This window comes from Xyrauchen texanus, chromosome 40 (genome assembly GCF_025860055.1).
Source record: "Xyrauchen texanus isolate HMW12.3.18 chromosome 40, RBS_HiC_50CHRs, whole genome shotgun sequence".
Lineage (NCBI taxonomy): Eukaryota > Metazoa > Chordata > Actinopteri > Cypriniformes > Catostomidae > Xyrauchen > Xyrauchen texanus.
The window spans coordinates 20,650,139-20,669,179 of NC_068315.1; the positions used below are offsets into that span (position 1 = coordinate 20,650,139).

General features: G+C 37.6%; 2 protein-coding genes and 1 long non-coding RNA gene across 3 annotated transcripts; 2 read left to right on the plus strand and 1 right to left on the minus strand.

Moving 5' to 3' along the window:
* Positions 1 to 629: 629 nt before the first annotated feature.
* pms2 (PMS1 homolog 2, mismatch repair system component) lies at positions 630 to 10,782 on the minus strand. The gene is made up of 15 exons (XM_052112474.1): positions 10,509 to 10,782; positions 10,285 to 10,424; positions 10,128 to 10,214; positions 9,942 to 10,044; positions 8,113 to 8,296; positions 7,582 to 7,749; positions 7,381 to 7,478; positions 5,725 to 5,824; positions 5,538 to 5,622; positions 5,230 to 5,382; positions 4,281 to 5,148; positions 4,030 to 4,197; positions 3,824 to 3,924; positions 3,575 to 3,744; positions 630 to 870 (listed from the first exon to the last, which is right to left on the minus strand). The coding sequence occupies exons 1-15, from the start codon at positions 10,520 to 10,522 to the stop codon at positions 727 to 729; spliced, it is 2,583 nt and encodes an 860-aa protein (XP_051968434.1). The 5' UTR covers positions 10,523 to 10,782; the 3' UTR covers positions 630 to 726.
* Positions 10,783 to 11,229: 447 nt separating this feature from the next.
* eif2ak1 (eukaryotic translation initiation factor 2-alpha kinase 1) lies at positions 11,230 to 14,319 on the plus strand. Its single transcript, XM_052112055.1, has 7 exons — positions 11,230 to 11,371; positions 12,570 to 12,737; positions 12,894 to 13,024; positions 13,166 to 13,204; positions 13,466 to 13,585; positions 13,843 to 13,944; positions 14,182 to 14,319. Exons 1-7 carry the CDS (start codon positions 11,230 to 11,232, stop codon positions 14,317 to 14,319), a joined length of 840 nt encoding a protein of 279 aa, XP_051968015.1.
* A 3,817-nt stretch (positions 14,320 to 18,136) lies between these two features.
* On the plus strand, positions 18,137 to 18,991 carry LOC127633933 (uncharacterized). Its single transcript, XR_007969281.1, has 3 exons — positions 18,137 to 18,195; positions 18,485 to 18,644; positions 18,774 to 18,991. It is a non-coding gene; the product is annotated as an uncharacterized LOC127633933 (long non-coding RNA).
* Positions 18,992 to 19,041: the final 50 nt, after the last annotated feature.

Sequence of the window (19,041 nt, forward strand, 5' to 3'; positions counted from 1 at the left end):
GAGAAAATTAGAGAATTATCCCTTAATTGACAGCATTTGTGGCATAATTTGATTCAAATAAATAAAATCACAAAACATTAAAATACTGTTTCAAAAGTATAGCCACAAGACAAAAACAATATGCATTAACCAGATTTTAGTACGATAAAATCACTTACTAACCTTTTCTGTGTAAAGTTATTTCCAATTTTACAAATTTCTTATGATGAGATTCTGTAAAGCCTAAAACAATCAAAAAGATGATTTAAACGACTTCACAGCTCAAAAAAATACAAGAGCCTTCACAGAAGAATTCATGTAGGGGCTTTTATCAAAATCTAAGCTTCACATTTCTGCCTTTAAACCCTCTAAAAACTGGCCCCATACATTTCAATTTTTAAATGTTGTGGCCTTGACTTTAAAAAAAAAAAAAAAAATTGTTTAATTGTGGCAATCAACATTATGCCATGCAAATGCTGTCAATTGATCTCAAGTTATATTGAACCTGGAATATTCCTTCAACAGGATCTTTACTGTCAACCTCTCATTCACAGGACATGGACTCATTCACGTACAAGACACTTGTACATGACATTAGTTAGAAGACAAGCAATAAAAAAAAACTGCAAACACCACAAAGCACTAAACAATTTCCTTTATTATAAAAAATATAAAGAAATAAAATCCTTTATTAAAACAAATATAGTTTGATAGTCACTATGTAATTTACAAACAAAAACTAGTGTTTCAGTCCTGAGCAATCATATCCAGATTAGCAAGGTGTCTCATGGTGGGACGTCCGTGGGGACAGTTCCAGGGCTGCTCAATTTCCCCCATGTGAACCACAAGTTTCTTCATTTCACTGGCGTTCAGGGCAGTGCCAACCATCACCTGTGGTCAACACACAAGCTTTTACAAACTACACAGAAAAACTTGTTAAAATGGCCACTCTCAAGTCATTATATTTTTGCATAAACCAAAGGAAGCCTATTTTAAGACAATTGATTTGCATTGTGATAATATTCTCTAGGGATGAGAAGCAAAACCGAACAACATTTTTTGCAGAACGTAACCGAAAACTGGAAAACAAAGTGATTTGAAGTTGTTCCAGAGTGAAAGCGTTATTTTTAAATACTGGTAACCGGTTATAACCGGTTAATTTTGTTCCAATAATTTTTTCATTAAACTAAAAGACCAAAGGGTTTATCACAGTTAACTTTTTGGAACTACACCACGTCTTGTTGCTTGAAAAAAATTAAACATGTGTTCTGATCTTGAAGGAAACTGCTGCATCACACATTTCTTTGCCTAATTATCCGTTAAGTATGTCGCATTCTGTGAACGAAGACCTTTTTAACAGATGTATATAATTACTACCTATACTGTAAATGCACGGTTGATCCATATACAAGGAAAATATTATTAGGAGGTAAAAAGTACATTTCTCAGTTGTTTCCAAGTCTTCACTGAATTATTGTTAGATATGATGCATTAATACAGATTTGATGCTGCCGGGTTTTGACTCCGAAGCAGATCTGTAATTAAAATTACACTAAACTGTTAATTAACTTCTTATGGTTTCTATGCCGATAAATCCACCACACAGGAAAACAATTTATTGCTTTTTTCCCCCTTATTTTGGTGAGGGAAGCGTCTTATTTTGGGCTTGTTTCTCTTGCAAGATATGACAACACTACAAAAGGTATTTCACCGACCCCTTAGTGCAGAGTACTGTCATGTTAAAAAGAATGTTATTAACCAGGCTTTTATTTGGTTTTAACTGGTAATCTTTTGAAAAGGAGACTGCGGAACACCTGAACAGAGGAGAAAAAATTTAATTAAATACATTTAAAAAAATATTTTTTTTGCTCATAATGAACCAAATGAAAACTTAATAAGCACATTTCCCCCATCAAATTCTCATTACAGTAATGCAAAAGTTTTTTTGATTTAAGGTATGTACATGCACATATCCGTTGTTCGAACATCTCTCATGCACAATTAATAATCAATATCTTGACTGGTGTCCTGTGGTGGTTACAGGGGATAATGCACCAAACCCAAGGACCCCGAAATTTGATGATCACCTTGCGAGGGACCCCTGTTTGCAGAAAATAGAATATGCACAATTTTATAAAGACCTCTTGTTTGTTGGTTCAAAGTAAAATATTATCTGGAAACTATTTACTTCTTAATATGTTGACAATGTATCTTTCTAATGTATGAATGTTAGATGTAAAAACCCAAAGAGAACATTTTTCAATTAAATTAAATTCCAAAAATTATATAATACAAATATTTTATTTGTAATATTTATTGATAAAATAAATATTGTGTGTGAATTATTCACGTGTGAAATTGATTCCTCATACACCCTGAACCACTCTTTCACAATTTGATCCCGATGAATCTTGGCATTGTTGTCCTGGAATTTTCCCATGCCATCAGGGAAAAAAATCCATTGATGGGATAACTTGTTCATTTAGTACATTCAGGTAGTCAGCTGACTTCATTTTATTGCCACATAACGTTGCTGAGCCTAGACCTGACCAATTGAAAACACCCCAGATCATAACACTGCCTCCAAAGGCTTGTACAGTGGGCTCTATATATGATGGGAGAGTCACTTCATGTGCTTCCCTTCTTACCCTTATGCACTCATTGCTTTGGAATAGGGTTGATCTGGACTCATAAGACTACATGATCTTATTCAATTGTTACACAGTCAAATCTTTATGCTGCCAATCAAACTGAAGTTGATTTTGTTTCCGATTAGCCTCACTAGCATGTGGCTTTCTTGTGGCCATACAGCGATTTAGTCCAAACCCTGCAACTTCTGGTCGCATTGTGCTTGTGGAAATGCTCTTTCTTTCACTATTATACATAGCCGTGCGTTCTACTGTCGATTTATGATTGTGTGACTTCAAGAGTTTTAGCAATCTCAGATCACAATCCTTCAAGAATTTTTTCCGACCACATTTCTTCTGCGAAGCTGATGGTTCACCACTATACTTCCAAGTTTTAATAATGTGTTGGACAGTTCTTAACACAACTCCAGTGATTTCAGCAATCTCCTTAGTTGTTTTCTTTGCTTGCAAATAATTTTGGCCAATAATTTGCCCCTTCTGAAACACAGTAACATCTTTTCCACCACCACGGGATATGTCTTCAGACATGGTTGTTTAAGAAATGAGAAGCTACAAAGAGCATCAGTTAGGGTTAAAAGAATTGTTGCTAGCTGAATCATATTAATCACTACAATAACGATCCAATCAAAGGCACTTAAGCATCAGCTTATTTAAATCCAAATGGCAACTTTTTTTTGGCCAGGCAGTGTATATTCTAATAAAACACAAATGGAATAGCATGGGTGCACAATCTTAGTCTTTGAGATCAACCTTGCAGCAAAATTTTGATCCAACTTACAAGTTACACCTGAGCAAGGGCTTCAAAAAAAGAAAAAGTGTGTAAGAATTGGGTTTTCAATAATCTCTGCAGGAATGCAGATCTCCACAAGCAGGACCGAGCACCCCACCCTATACAAAAATGTGTTACTTTTATGAATCAAGGATAAGGAAAGACCAGCTGCACTCACTGATTTGCGGCACGCCCTGGAAGCAAACATCTGCCTTACACGTGAAGGTCGACACATGATACCTGGACTGTCACCAAGCATGAAGATGAGTTCCTCAATGTCATTTGGGCCAAATGTCCAATTCTTACTTGTTGGTAAAGACACCAGCTTCACCCTCTCCATAACCTGAGCTAAAACACACACCACCACCCAACATCAATTTGGAAAAAATGTTGTACAAAATTTATGAGCCAATCATTGTTAACCTACCATCTTCATCAATGAGGAAGTCAAACCCATTCTTTCTGAAGATTTCAAGGTTTTCTATGAGCACCGTTTCACTGACAGCAGGAAGTTGGAGATTTTGTGGACTGCATATGGAAAGAGAAAAACATTATTTCAAAAATAACTTTTCAAAATAATCAACACCTACCTCCATTTCGAGTAAAATGTGCAGTATTTCAAGGGTGACTTACACTATAAGTCGCTGTCCCTTTAAGACAGTATTCTGTTGTAGCATCTCAAAATTGTACTTTTCATCTGTGGCATGCTGGTCGATTATGAAAAGGTCTGATTTAATCTTGGTGATGATAAAACCTAAGTTGAACTGACCTATGATCTTCATCTCTTTGAACATACCTTTGCTGTAAAAAAAAAAGACCCAAACCTTGTCAATGATATTAAAAAAATTCATAAAAAGGTATTGATCAAACAAAAGTAATCTAACCTTATTTCTTTCTTAAGCTCATCCTCAGCACTTTGGCTTTCCCCAGGGCTTATCTTTGCCCTAAACCGTCTGTATTTTGGCTCTTGATCATTGTTCTCTCTCTGCTGTGCCTGTAGTCTCTGCATCCTTTCAGAAAGTTCCTGCAGAGAAAACTGCAAAAGAACTGTTTTCTTCTGTATGCCAACAGGTGAATCCAACAATTCCTGAGAAGCATTATTCTTTTTGGAACCCAGAAAATGGGTTTGTGCTAGAGGCTCATTTTCACATCTAGCTCTTTTTGCCTCAGGACTGGAGATTCTGTCCTGATGTTGTTCAGACTTTGTCTCTGGCATCAAAGGTTCATACCTCCTCAACTCCTTATCTACAGGCTCATAAATGGTCTCTGCTTTAACACCAGTTTCATCAACTATTAAGTCTGGTAATACAGACTCAGAATTATTTCCATGTAGAATCTCTGGATCATCTTCAGCACAACTTTGATTCGCAGCCCCAGAATCAGCACCACTATCAAAGCTGCTTTTAAATTTTGCTACAGAATCTGCAGATGTTTTTACAAATGAAACAGTACTTGACACAAAAGGGGATTTTAAAGGTGGCCTCATAATGTCATTGGCTTTTTTAGAGCAGCTGACAAAAGCAAGCATCTTTTTCTGAGATGGACCAACACAAATACTTTTATTACTAGACTGCTTTGACCAAATTCCAGGAGCCTGATGGTTCGAAAATGCTTCTTTAAGTCCGGCTAGATTGATGGAATTCTTTGGGCTGCAAGTAGGCAGCTCAGAGACATCATCTGGAATTGGCACAGAGACAGAAACCATTTCATGATCTTCTGTCACAGCACTTGTCTCGGAAAGTCTGCACAGACCTACAAGGAAGAACATCTGAAATGAGACACCATGACAAAATATCAGATATGAGAATGTGTTAAAAAAATGAAAGCACTCACTGGTAATTGGTAGAGGTATGTGATTAAGACTGATTTTATTAACACCTGTCTGATACATAGCAATGAGTGAGCTTTTCAAAATGGCCAGCAAGAGTTTTTCCTCTTGCAGAAGGATCTGGCGTTTGTCTGGAGTGACATTCACATCAACACAGTCTAAAGAGAAACAAAGGATGCAGGAGAAGTGGCAAGTTCCAAAAATCTGACATTTTGTAACCCACATTTACATGGAAAGCATGGTAAAAAGCATTACATGGTAATTAGTACTTCATTAAAACACTTTAATTACTTAAATCTCCTTCAAATCTTACCTGAAGCAACGGAAATGTTTAAAGCAACAAAAGGGTATTGATGCCGATTGTACATATGATAAACCTCATTGACAAGTTTGGAGACCTGGAAATATTGTACAAAGGCATACATGACAAACATAATACTTTTTTTTATATATAATGATTATATGTACAATAAGTTATAAATAGAAAATAAAAAGCATACCTTTACTGGATCACAGGGTCTTTTATTGATAAAAAAGAACTGTCTGTCAGTAGCACTTCGACCAACACCATGATCCCCTTGTGACACAAAACCGTCAATGCTAGAATGCAATAATACAAATAATCATCACTTTCTTTCCACTGTAATGTACAACTAATTTATAGCATTATTGTAATTAGGGATGTGCCACGGTGGTCAGCTAATCCTCCAACAACTGACTAGTCGATTAGTGTGGAGTACTAACATTCATATTTTTAGTGGTGGTGGTTTTAATGGGAGAGGCAATTCTCAAATTAATTGAGAGATGCAACTTCATGGAGAGCATTTTTTTGTGCTTAAAAGTGAATAGTCAGCACAATTCAAACTTCAGCAAGAAGTTTAACCTCTTTAATGCTTAAAGATTAGTTGACTTATGCACCACTGCTGTTTCAGCCATCAAAGCGCTGCATCAACAATACAAGATGTTCACTTTCGGATGTTAAATCCTCTTTTGTGAGTAATGTTCATTTATATGTGGGGTGCTTTGGAAAGATTAAAGTCTTTCACTGATTCTGTCTGAGACTGCTTAATAAATAGTTTGGTCAAAAATGTTTAGAAATCTTGATGAACTAGATGTGTACCTGCATCATTATCATGCAGTTCTGCACTTTTGAATACATAGTGAGGATCACACTGAGATTTCCAAGTGCTCTCGTTAGATTGAATCGCATCATTTTGCATTCAGGGTGCGCATAAGCGGTTTTGTGCTATTCTGTATTGGAGCCTTTTTTATTTCTTTTCTTACTATGATAGTTTTGTGTAATAAAATTAGGCGTGGGTAAAAATAAAGATTTTCTGATGCATCCCAATCTTCATTTGAAAGATCTCAATATAGTTTTTTAATTCTAAGATCGATCTTTTACTCTAGGCACAGCTCTCTACTACAATGAGAGGAAATCACTTGCACTATGCAAGTAAAAATGTATATATGTGACAACTGAATGGTAAATGTTTAGATATCACTCTCCAGTGATTGTGTAATCTAGTGGTGGAATATTCATTAGCGAGATCCTTTCACTCCGGGTTGAGAGTAAAAGTTTGGTTTGACTAATTTTGTGTGTCCAAAGATGAGATCTATCCATGGAACCCATTTGCCATTAAAAAATTTCGTTTTTTTATAAAAACAAATCACGCATAGCAGGGATGATGTAAAGCCATTCGAGTCCTCACTCGCACTCTCATTTACAGATGCGCTTTACAAAACATTGGGCTCTCTTAAGCCGGAGGCTTCCCTGGCCTGAATCTGGAGGAGTGTGACAACGAGGAGGAGGGTGTGGCTGGGCCATGATAATGCACACCTGGCTCTGAGTTGTCTAATCAGCAGGAGAGAGATAAGGAGGGGTCGGGATGCCAGTTTGAGAGAGAGATGCACATGTTGTGTTTGTGCATCTTTGCTTTGTTTTCTGGAAAAAACACTTATGTTTGAGTTATGTTCTGTCATTAAAGTTTACGTTGCTGTCCAGCAGGTTCCTGCCCCCGTCCTTGTCCATGCTGTGAAACTTGTTACAAATGTGTAAACTGCTCACTTTTCACAATCCATCAGAAACAAGAATTCCATATCGGTAGGGCATAATGTAGATATTTGGAGAAGGTATGAAAATACACAGAAAAACTCACATGAAAAGGTCTTTCGGGACATTTACCCCACTGAGACAATAGTCTTCCATAACTGATTCAGTGGGAGATATTTGCTTGAAGGGAATCAAATTCTGTAGCTGTGGACAAATACAAATAATCACAAGATACTGTCAAGCAACAGTGATAAAACATGCCGTTAATACATGTACTTTGTCGGGAAGCCTCATTCTAAATTCTCACTTGCTTAGGTCCAAAAACAGCTCCAATGTTGTCCCGCATGCTATTACTACCACTGGTGCACAGTACTGTAGTGCGCTTGCCTTGTCCGATCTGGTTGGTGCATGTAATGCGCACACCAGTGGATATGATGCAGTAGGACTGCAAGACATAAATCATCTTGGAATATTCCTGTAAATATATACAAATTATGTTAAAGGGATAGTTCACCCAAAAATGAAAATTCTGTCCCATTTACACACCCTCATGTTGTTCCAAATCCATATAACTTTGTGTTTTATGGAACACAAAAGATGATGTCAGGCAGAAACGTAAAACTGAGTCAGCAATTAACTTTCGTTGTATTGGAAAAAGATGCAATGAAAGTGAGTGGCGACTGGCCAGTCAGTCCCTTTTATTCTGCCTCCCCTATCCTCGAGTTCCACGGAAGAAAGGCATCTGGGTTTGGATGGATGTGGGAGTGAGTAAATGACAACAGCATTTTCTAACCCTTTAATTCTTCTAAAAATATAAATGCCAAGAATTTCTCAAGACCTTTTTAATGTTCCGCTGAAACTCCTTGTGTCGGACAGGCAGTGTGGAAAAGAGCTTCTGAAGATTGATGGTGGTTCCATGCTGGCGGGGATGAGGCACACGCTGGGTGGGACGCCCATCATGGTCAAACACCAGCCGAGCCCCAATCTGAGCATTCTCATGACAGGTCACAACACTAAGGTCACTGCAGATAGACAAAATTAAGGTCACAGCAGACACCCCAATTAAAAGGAGCAGCATATACTGCCTTAGAGAATAGCAATCAGATATAATGTAGTGCTCATTATTGCACATTATTCAATACCTAAATTGTGCAGAACAAGTTCCAAGATTAAAAAATATGTAGAGCTGTCAAAATGTACTTTACGCATGCGATTATTTAAAAATGTGTAAAAAAAAAAATTCTCAATCACAATTAATGCATTTACAGATTTGACCTTTTTTCTGCTCCATGTCATGTCTGAACACTGGTTGGAATAGGGCGGAACCTTTGCAATGTGTCAGTGGTCATTGCACTGATGCACAGACCACAAACAACAGTGACTCTTTGTCCATGATCAAGTGATGAAGATATTACCTCTTAACCATAATGTTTGTACAAAACAAACCCTTATGGGACCTGTGAAAAGCTGCATTCACATGACTCGCTGGAGTGAACCATCAGCGGCTCCCCGGCGCTGTGATGTGCTTCTGTCTTACCGGACATTTCAGATGGCGTATCATTTACGTGTTTGGTGTCAGTGCTCAAAGCATAACAATACATTCTCTGCAAGTGCTTATCACGTGGAGTTTAAAGCGCTGTGAAACATGTTAATGCAATGCAACTTTATGATTGCTGTAGCCAAGTGAATAGAAATGATGAACTGGATAGTTCACCCAAAAATAAACATTCTCTCATCATTTACACGCTCTCATGCCATCCCAAATGTGTATGGCTTTCTCTATTCTGCAAAACACAAATGAAGATTTTTAAAAGAATATCACAGCTCTGTAGGTCCATTCATTGCTAGTGAATGGTGGCTAGAACTCTGAAGGTCCAAATATCACGTAAAGGCAGCATAAAACTAATCCATAAGACTCCAGTGATCTATATCTATATAATCAATGTCTTGTGATGCAATACAATACATTTTGGGTGAGCAGACCAAAACGTAATTTATTTTTCACTATAACTCCTGACATCTGTCTCCTTGGCAATCGTGATTTCAAGCTGCAATGACTGCAAAGGCAAGATGTAAGTTAAGATGTAAGAACACTTTTTTTATATTTTGGTGTGTACCAACCTAAAACCAATTAGCTTGCTTTAGAAGACACTGATTAAACCACTGGAGTCCTATGGATTACTTTATGCTTCCTTCATGTATTATTTGGACATTTAGAGTTTTGGCACCATTCACTTGAATTGTATGGACCTACAGAGCGGATATATTTCTATAAATCATAATTTGTGTTCTGCAGAAGAAATAAAATTGTAAACATCTGGGATGGCATGAGGGTGAGTAAATGAAGAGAGAAATTGCATTGTAGGTGAACTATACCTTTAATATTGTGCAGTATGAGAGTTTAAGCAATTTAATGCCCATTGCAAAGAAGACTTTTTTTTCTCTCTAATTAGTCAACCTCGCACTTAGACTTTCGAAGACGTATAATTTTACTTGAATTGGTGCTTTTATAGTGCATTTTTATCTATATATTGTGGAATACTTTTCTTGAAAATGTTAATATAACATGTTTTCTTCTCTAAGGAGGAACTAAAAGCATTTTGACAGGAAAAAACATAGCCTATATACAAAGACCGCACTAAAAAGAAGTCATCCATAGGGTATTACCTGAGAGCACACAGTGAGCTGAGAGCTTCGCCACGGAACCCAAATGTCTCCACACGAATCAAGTCGGAGAAATCTCTTAGTTTAGATGTGTGATGTTTTAAAGCTGCAAATGTGGAGAAGACGCATATGAAAACATGCCAGACCTCTCTGTTATCTCAGTTCATCAATGTTCCCAATGCAACTTACTTAGTCCCTCAAAGTTTTGCTCCTCAACACCTTTTCCATTATCAGACACTTCCACTAACTCCACTCCACTGTCTTTTAACTTGACATCTATATGAGAAAACATATGTAACATGACAATGCAATATGCTCCATCAGGTCTAACATCCCTAGAACTTACCAACATTAGTGGCACCAGCATCAAGGCTGTTCTCCACCAGCTCCTTCACAGCTGTGGCCAGAGTCAGAACCACCTGCCCCGAGCAGATCTGATGCACAGATTGTTTGTCGATTGCCTTTATGGCTCCCGGAGACCCTGTGCTGGACATGTTTTGAAGCCAAGTAGTGGTGTAAAATAGTATTTCAATCGCAGCAAACAAGCTCAATAAGCTATTATTAACTTACCAAGTGTCTGACATCCTTCCTTTACAAATAAATATGCTGTCAGTCAGAGAATCCTAAGTTTGAAGCGTTGCATTGTGGCTATTTTGTTAGCTTTTGGTACATGAGGTATTCAGGGCAAATAGGGAGCGACATTTGCATGTGTTTTAATAACTCAATGAGATATAATGATTCTTCAACAAAGAAACCGCAGTTTTAGATTAAATTGGACCACACTGATTGCACTATTTAATGTGCCGATAGCTGCACTTGTATACAAGCATCACTCTCAAAACGTTTCCCGCGTAGTGACGCAAGACGTCACTACGTTTAGCGTAGCATGTGACTGTTATTGTAACATACTTCTTATATAAATAAGTAAATAAATATAATCGTTTTTTATTTATAAAAAAATAACATGTATAGTTTTGCCAATTATAAAAGCAGTGTTGTTTCTTCTTAATTTTCTTTTTTTAATATAATATTAAAGACGTAACTTATTCGTTAGATTTTTTTCTGTGCAGTCAGCTTGAAAGTACATTTTCCAAAATAATTACGTTACATTTTAGTTTGTTAATACGTGAATTATAATTTTATGGATCTGAATCGGATCATGATACTTTGTGCCATTTTATTTTGAAACGTTTCAGCACCACCGCGTGCAGTTGCTGGAGTAGGGACCGTGTGCAATGTTGTGATCACATATTAGTAGAAATTGACATGACAACAGTACAAATAGTTTTTGATGATAAAAGTAAGTAGGGATAAATATACAAAACTTGTAAACGGTCACAACCTTCAGATCCGAAGGGGCTTTTCTAGCCAGTATAGGGGATATAGAGGAGGGACATCCCGCCTGACGGAAGATGACGTCCAATTATTTGACAGTGAGTCCAATAAAGTTGTAACTGCTGAGAAACAGCGACACCATATCATGCTTGAATGCAGTAGTATGTAATATTATTCAGAAGTGGCTTGAGTTCTATTATAACATAACAATCAAAGTCATGAGCAAGACGTGTAGCTTGATTTAAAGATGAATCTGAATGCCTAATCTTACCTGGAGGACAAAGCATTGTAGAATTTGGTGAGTTTAAGGGTTAATGTAATTTTGGTAGCGTTTAACAGTACTTTACTCACTTTCATGCCATACCAGATGCGAATGACTGTCTTTCTTTTTTCTGCAAAACACAACGGAAGATTTTTAAAAGAATATCTCAGCTCTTTAGGTCCACACAATGGGTAAAAATTACATTGTGGAATATTGCAGCCCCAACAAGCACAGAAAGGCAGCATAAAATTAATTAATATGACGCCAGTTGTTAGGCTACATCCATGTCTTCTGAAGCGATATTATAATGGATTAAAAACAGATCAAGTCCTTTTTTACTATAATTTCCACTTTCTCTTCTACCTCTTTTTTTTATGATTCTTATTTTTTGTGCGTATCGCAACCTACTTGTCAGGGGTGGTCAAAGGTGGAGATTTATAGTAAAAAAGTAACTTAAAAATTATCTGTTTCTCACCCACACCTATCATATTGCTTCAGAAGACATGGATTTCACCACTCTAGTCATATTGATTACTTGTATGCTGCCTTTGTGTGCTTTTTGGAACTTCAAAGTTTTGGTCACCATTCACTTGCATTGAATGGACCTACATAGCTGTGATTTACTTCTAAAAAATCTTAATTTGTGTTCTGCAGAAGAAAAAAAGTTGTACACAAAAGTTGGACTTCTTAGGGGGGGTGACTTGAAAATGTTTCAAGCTGATAAGTTACATAGAACTTACCCACCCTTTCTGTACAGACTAGATGCAGCAGTACTCTATTTGTTTAGCTGTTAAGAGAGTACTGTTTATGCTCATTTGATGTCTAAATGGATTCCGAGGTATATGACATTTTGGCCTTAATTGCTTAAGTTTTTGCTGAAGGTAAGAAATCTCCAATTCACAATGTCAGATACTGACACTTGACTAACACTTGGGCACTTTGCAAGTAAGCCTATTATTCTTTTGAGTATTTGATATTTCCATACCTGTAATAAAACAAACTGTTCAGTCCTTTTCTTTGTTGTATTAATTTAGCCTCAGACTCCGACAATAACTGTGAGGTGCTGCTGGCAGGGAAACAGTGCCCATCATTCCAGGAATTTTCTTCTGCCATTCTCAACCAACTACTCCGGGGATCCCTACTGGAACTCTTGTGCTTTGTTTACGATAGTGACCCTACACATTCACACATTCTGTTCAAGGGTGAGCTGTCTGATATCTATACTGCCTCAAAAAAACTTACCAGTGAATTATGTCAGAATATTTTGTCTATTTATTATTTGTCTCTAGTTTAACTTTTTTGGAAACCTACTTGATAAGAGCTACTTGAATGTTTCTCAAAAACCTCACCTGCTTCAGTGATATGCCAGCGTTTACCAGACATGAACCTCCTCTCTCCGTTGGCCATCATTGATGAGTTTAGCACAATTCGTCTGCAGCACAACCGGGCATTCACAGAGCATGCAACCAGCCCTTCGCTTTTTCCGCAGGTAATGCAGCATACTGTATTTAATCATCAATGCCATTTTGTTCTATTATGATTCAATTGAACTATTCAAATATACATCGACAAAACCAAAGGTTGTGAATAACCTTGTGCTTCATCCTGTTCATCTTTCGGCTTTCTGCAGGATCATCAATACTTGAGTGCAGATGGACAGACTCTTAAGGTGAAAACAGTTCCTCTTGCTGTGCTTTGTAATTTACCTATTTAGTCATTTAGCAGATGCCAAAGCAACTTACAAATGAGACACATAGCAAGCAATTTTTCATACAAAGTTTATCAACATCTGCAGCATAGGACTGCCAAGTTCTCACAGGGACTGGAGTAGTAAAGATGCTAGCACAGAAGAAAGAGATAGACAAGAATTGTTTTTAAAAAAAAATTTGTACATTAAGTGCAATACACAATGACAATTCAATTAATTCAGATATGCTTATCTATCCTAGAACCAAAAAATGGTATTTTCCAAGCCCAAACATCCCGTTACCTTAGTGAATTTGAAGAAATCGCAACACTGGGTAAAGAGTCTTATGGCAAAGTGTTTAAGGTAAAGATTTTTAGTGCCGTTTTTAACATTAGAGGTTACCAAAGCACTTTACACTGTGTCCCATTCACCCATTCACACACACTCATAAACCAATGGTATGATATTACTTGTATGCTGCCTTTGTGTGCTTTTTGGAACTTCAGGTCACATTCACTTGCAATGAATGGACCTACAGAGCTGTGATTTACTTTTAAAATCTTAATTTGTGTTCTGCAGAAGAAAAAAAGTCATACACATCTGTTACATAATGTTGAAAGGTGCATCCTAAAACCACTCATCCACTCAACAAGCTGGATGGTCAGGAATACGCAGTGAAGAAAATTCTCATCAAGAATGTAACTAGAGATGACTGCATGAAGGTAAATTATGGCACAGATTAAGCTTGCATTAGTGTTGGGTGCTGTTCACACAACATGTGTTCCTACAGTGTAGCGTTGTTAATAATTTTGCATGATGCCTCTTAAAAACACTACACTTATGGTGCCAAAGACATCCATCTAGCTTAAGAGTTCCACTAAACTAACAGTTGTTCTTCTCAAAATTCCAAATGATTTAGCAGTAAATGGCCATATTGTGTCTGTTTTTCTTTTTCACAGGTCCTTAGGGAAGTTAAAGTTGACTATGCATGGGAGGAGGCCTGGTGTTTTGAACAGACATTGGATTGCTGTGGCACAACAAACTGGAGATTGGTCTTTCTATCTACTAAAACAACCGATAGTTCCCTTCTAATGTAGTAAGCTTTTTGATGTCTGTGCTATGAATAAGTTAAAAATGACATGATCCCATCTACTATTGAAAGCCCTATGAAGAGATTGGCAAACAGGCATTGTTTACAGAATTATTTACACATTCTTGGTTCCTATGGTCATTTACTGTATTTAAGAGGTGCTTTGGCATGTTGAAAATATTTTTTCTCAGCATTGCTATAAAAGTCAGTTTAACAATTGCTGTAGACCAGGGGTACTCAATTAAATTTCCAAGAGGTCCGGTCTCTACATTTCCTTCCCAGTAAAGTTCCAGATAGTATGTAGCTTACGTGGTGTCAGTAGTTATAGTGCATCTGGAAAGTATTCACAGCGCTTCACTTTTTCCACATTTTGTTATGTTACAGCCTTATTCCAAAATTGATTAAATTAATTATTTTCCTCAAAATTCTACAAACAATACCCCGTAATGACAATGTGAAAGAAGTTTGTTTGAAATCTTTGCAAATTTATTAAAAATAAAAAATGAAAAAATATCACATGCACATAAGTATTCACAGCCTTTTCCATGACACTCAAAATTGAGCTCAGGTGCATCCTATTTCCACTGATCATCCTTGAGATGTTTCTACAACTTGATTGGAGTCCACCTGTGGTAAATTCAGTTGATTGGACATGATTTGGAAAGGCACACACCTGTCTATATAAGGTCCCACAGTTAACAGTGCATGTCAGAGCACAAACCAAGCCATGAAGTCCAAGAAATTGTCTGTAGACCTCCGAGACAGGATTTTATCAAGGTACAGAAAAATGTCTGCAGCATTGAAGGTCCCAATGAGCACATTGGCTTCCATCATCCGTAAATGGAAGAAGTTTGGATCCACCAGGACTCATCCTAGAGCTGGCCGCCCGACCAAACTGAGCGATTGGGGGAGAAGGGCTTTAGTCAGGGAGGTGATCAAGATCCTGATGGTCACTCTGACAGAGCTCCAGTGTTTCTCTGAGGAGAGAGGAGAAACTTCCAGAACAACAACCATCTCTGCAGCACTCCACCAATCAGGCCTATATGGTAGAGTGGCCAGATGGAAGCCACTCCTCAGTAAAAGGCACATGATCATTGGGGTCTCTCTTCCCTCCATCAAAGACATTTACAAAAAACACTGTATCTGCAAAGCAACCAGCATTGTGGACGACCCAACACACCACTCACACAAACTCTTTACCCTCCTGCCGTCTGGCAAGAGGTACCGAAGTATTCGGGCCCTCACAGCCAGACTGTGTAACAGCTTCTTCCCCCAAGCCATCAGACTCCTCAATACTCAGAGACTGGTTTGACACACACACACACACACGTGTCCTGAGTTGCACTTTAATTACTGTCACTTTATAACTGTCTGCTACCTCAATAACTGCTATGTGCATAGAACACTATCTCATAGTATGTTATGTGTACGTTTTTAGAAACTGTCATCTTTTTGCACTACTGAGCACTGGTCTCTATTGTCCTGCTCATTGTCAGTAATTTGTTGTACTGTCCCGTACTTTGCACGTGCACTTTATATAGGTACATATAGGTATTTTATAGAGGTATTTTATTTCGTTGTGTTGTCTCATGTGGTCCTGTGTTGGTCCTTTGTTGTTTTTATGTAGCACCATGGTCCTGGAGGAACGTTGTCTCGTTTTGCAGTGTACTGCACTTACTGCATATGGTTGAAACGACAATAAAAACCACTTGACTTGACTTGATAGCTGCCTGGAGTTTGCCAAAAGGCACCTGAAGGACTCTCAGACCATGAGAAACTAAATTCTCTGGTCTGATGAAACAAAGATTGAACTCATTGGCCAGAATGGCAAGCGTCATGTCTGGAGGAAACCAGGCACCGCTTATCACCTGGCCAATCCCATCCCTACAGTGAAGAATGGTGGAGGCAGCATCATGCTGTGGGGATGTTTTTCAGCTGCAGGAACTGGCTGACTAGTCAGGATCGAGGGAAAGATGAATGCAGCAATGTACAGAGACATTCTTGATGAAAATCTGCTCCAGGGCGCACTGGACCTCAGACTGGGACAAAGGTTCATCTTCCAACAGGACAACGACCCTAAGCACACAGCCAACAAAGGAGTGGCTACAGGACAACTCTGTGAATGTCCTTGAGTGGCCCAGCCAGAGCCCAGACTTGAACATGACTGAACATCTCTGGAGAGATCTGAAAATGGCTGTGCACCAACACTCCCCATACAACCTGATGGAGCTTGAGAGGTCCTGCAAAGAAGAATGGGAGAAACTGCCCAAAAATAGCTGTGCCAAGCTTGTAGCATCATACACAAAAAGACTTGAGGCTGTAATTGGTGCCAAAGGTGCTTCAACACAGTATTGAGCAAAGGCTGTGAATACTTGATATGCAATTTTTTTATTTTTAATACATTTGCAAAGATTTCAAACAAACTTCTTTCACATTGTCATTATGGGGTATTGTTTGTATAATTTTGTAAATAATTAATTTAATACATTTTTGAATAAGGCTGTAACATAACAAAATGTAGAAAAAGTGAAAAAAAATATATATATAAATAACTTGCTATTTTTAAATATTTTTATAACTTGCCATGTTGACAGCAATAGTACTTTGTTTAAAAAAAAAAAGTAAGCAATCCAGATGAGGACATTGGGGGCCCAGAGACCTAGTGGGGTCTGAGAGATCTTCTCTACCAAAAGATTAAATATTTCATCAAGACTTCATCAGTCCAGGGCACTTGTATGTGAATATTAAAAGATTGGCTCAACAGTTTGTTTTGAAGCTGAATGACAGCAGTCCAGTTTTGTTTAAATATTTTTACATTCAGAATCTATACCTGTGTATGGGACATAGGAGGCCTTTTTGAGAGATAAAATACTGTGGGTTCAGGGGTGTCCACTGAGAGAAATTTTATAAAATGTAAACGCCTGAATGGCTTTTAAAGCACCTGCAACTCTTACGTACAGTAAATTAGGCTCTATGCGGCGCCTCGTTTCTGTAGCGGTGAGAGAGGCAACGCGCGCGGAGCCGGAATAAAATGAGTTGCGCTGAACGCTATTTATTCCCGCTCCGCGCGCGACTACACACTTGTCAGGTGTCAGATTACTAGCACAAATCTTCAGAGCTCGGTCTGGATTTAATTCTCTTTCGATCCGGAGTCCGCCAATTGAGTACCCCTGTTGTAGACATTGCACTATATTTTCTCTGATATATAGAATTAGCTGTCCATGGCATTATATAGCCAACGTGATATCTAAAAAACATAATTTTACTTTAGAAAAGACAATAGAATCAGTCATAGATGCTCCCAACTTTGAACAACACCACGCTTATCCCTTATAAACACTCTTTATCTGTTTGCCACAAGTTTGAATAGTCTAGCACTACCCCTTGAATCCCTGAAAAGTTGGGTCTTTATAAACCTCTCAGGTCAAGAAAACAGTTATCTTTAAAATTCCTACCAAAAAATAATTTCAGCAAATAATCTGTAGAACTCTTAAAGGAATAGTTCACCCACAAATGATCTCATTATTTACTCTCATTATCAACTCTAAAACTGTGAACACAGGTGAGGGGCCTTCAAACCTATTCTATATTTACATTGAGAAGATAAGGATAGTTATAGATGTTATTACAAATTCTGAGCTAGAATATTTACAGTTTAACTTTGAATACATTCATTTCCTGTTTGTTACAAAAAATGATTTAACGGAAGATAACAGTAGATGGCGCCAGTAAATAAATGCAAACCACAGAAGGTTCTGTGATGCCTCTATTCGAGAAAGATTTCTGATCTTTTTTTTTTCCAGACTTATCGCACACCAGTGGATTGAGAACATTTGTTTACGCTGCACCTGAACAACTTGAGGGTTCTAACTATGATTCAATGGTAAAGAGTCCAGATAATATAAAGTTAAAAGTAAACTGTTATAATGCTAGCCTATACAGTCATAACTGTTTTTTTAATATGAGTTCAATATTTTTACCCTATTACTGATAATTGTTAATTCATTCATTTATAATTATTTGGTAAGTGTATATAGAATTAAAAAAAAAAAGAATATGATATTCAGTATTTTGTTTTGTTTACGGTCAGATATGTATAGTATAGGAGTGATTGCGTTGGGAGTTATTCCAGCAATTTAGGACTGAAATGGAACTTGTACACACACTTGTAGAACTGAGGAAGGGCCAGGTCCCTAATACGCTCTGCAAAAACTGTCCAGTTTGGGCCAAGTATATCAGACTGCTGACCAGCTCTGATCCTTCAATGCAACCAAGTGCATGCCAGAGTGCAGAGTGATGCTACAGAGTGATGTCTTTAGCACCAATGACATGGTATGTGTGGTTCCAAAACACATTTCTCACAATGGAACAAAAAACAATTTGATTTGTGCATACCCATTTTCAGCTATCTTTATATTTAAAAAAAAAAAACCTCAAGTTTGTTTGCATACTCTATTCTAGGTTATCTACAGTTTAAAGCGCAAGATTGATGAGCACGAAGAAGAACTTGTTCAGCTCAAGAGAAAGATCAGTAAGCTGTAGATCTCTAAAATTGCTAAACAAAGTCCAGAAAAGACATTATAATACTGGATCTTTTGTACCCCCAAATACTTGTACATTATGTTAGTTGTTGTTTGGTAATGGTTGCATGTGTCAGCGCAGCTCTGCTTGTATGTAAATAAATGAGTGGCATATTTTATTTGATGAAACAACTGGTGCAATTGTGCAT

What these genes read in the sequence shown, in the direction of transcription:
- pms2 (XM_052112474.1), bottom strand. An exon ending in TTCAGCGGAACATTAAAAAG is followed by an intron (nt 7,750 to 8,112) that starts GTCTTGAGAAAT and finishes ATATATTTACAG; the next exon opens with GAATATTCCAAGATGATTTA. An exon ending in GACCCTGTGATCCAGTAAAG is followed by an intron (nt 5,623 to 5,724) that starts GTATGCTTTTTA and finishes CAATATTTCCAG; the next exon opens with GTCTCCAAACTTGTCAATGA.
- eif2ak1 (XM_052112055.1), top strand. Translation starts at nt 11,230, where the DNA reads ATGATAAAAGTAAGTAGGGATAAATATACAAAACTTGTAAACGGTCAC. An exon ending in TTCACACATTCTGTTCAAGG is followed by an intron (nt 12,738 to 12,893) that starts GTGAGCTGTCTG and finishes CACCTGCTTCAG; the next exon opens with TGATATGCCAGCGTTTACCA. An exon ending in GCCCTTCGCTTTTTCCGCAG is followed by an intron (nt 13,025 to 13,165) that starts GTAATGCAGCAT and finishes GGCTTTCTGCAG; the next exon opens with GATCATCAATACTTGAGTGC.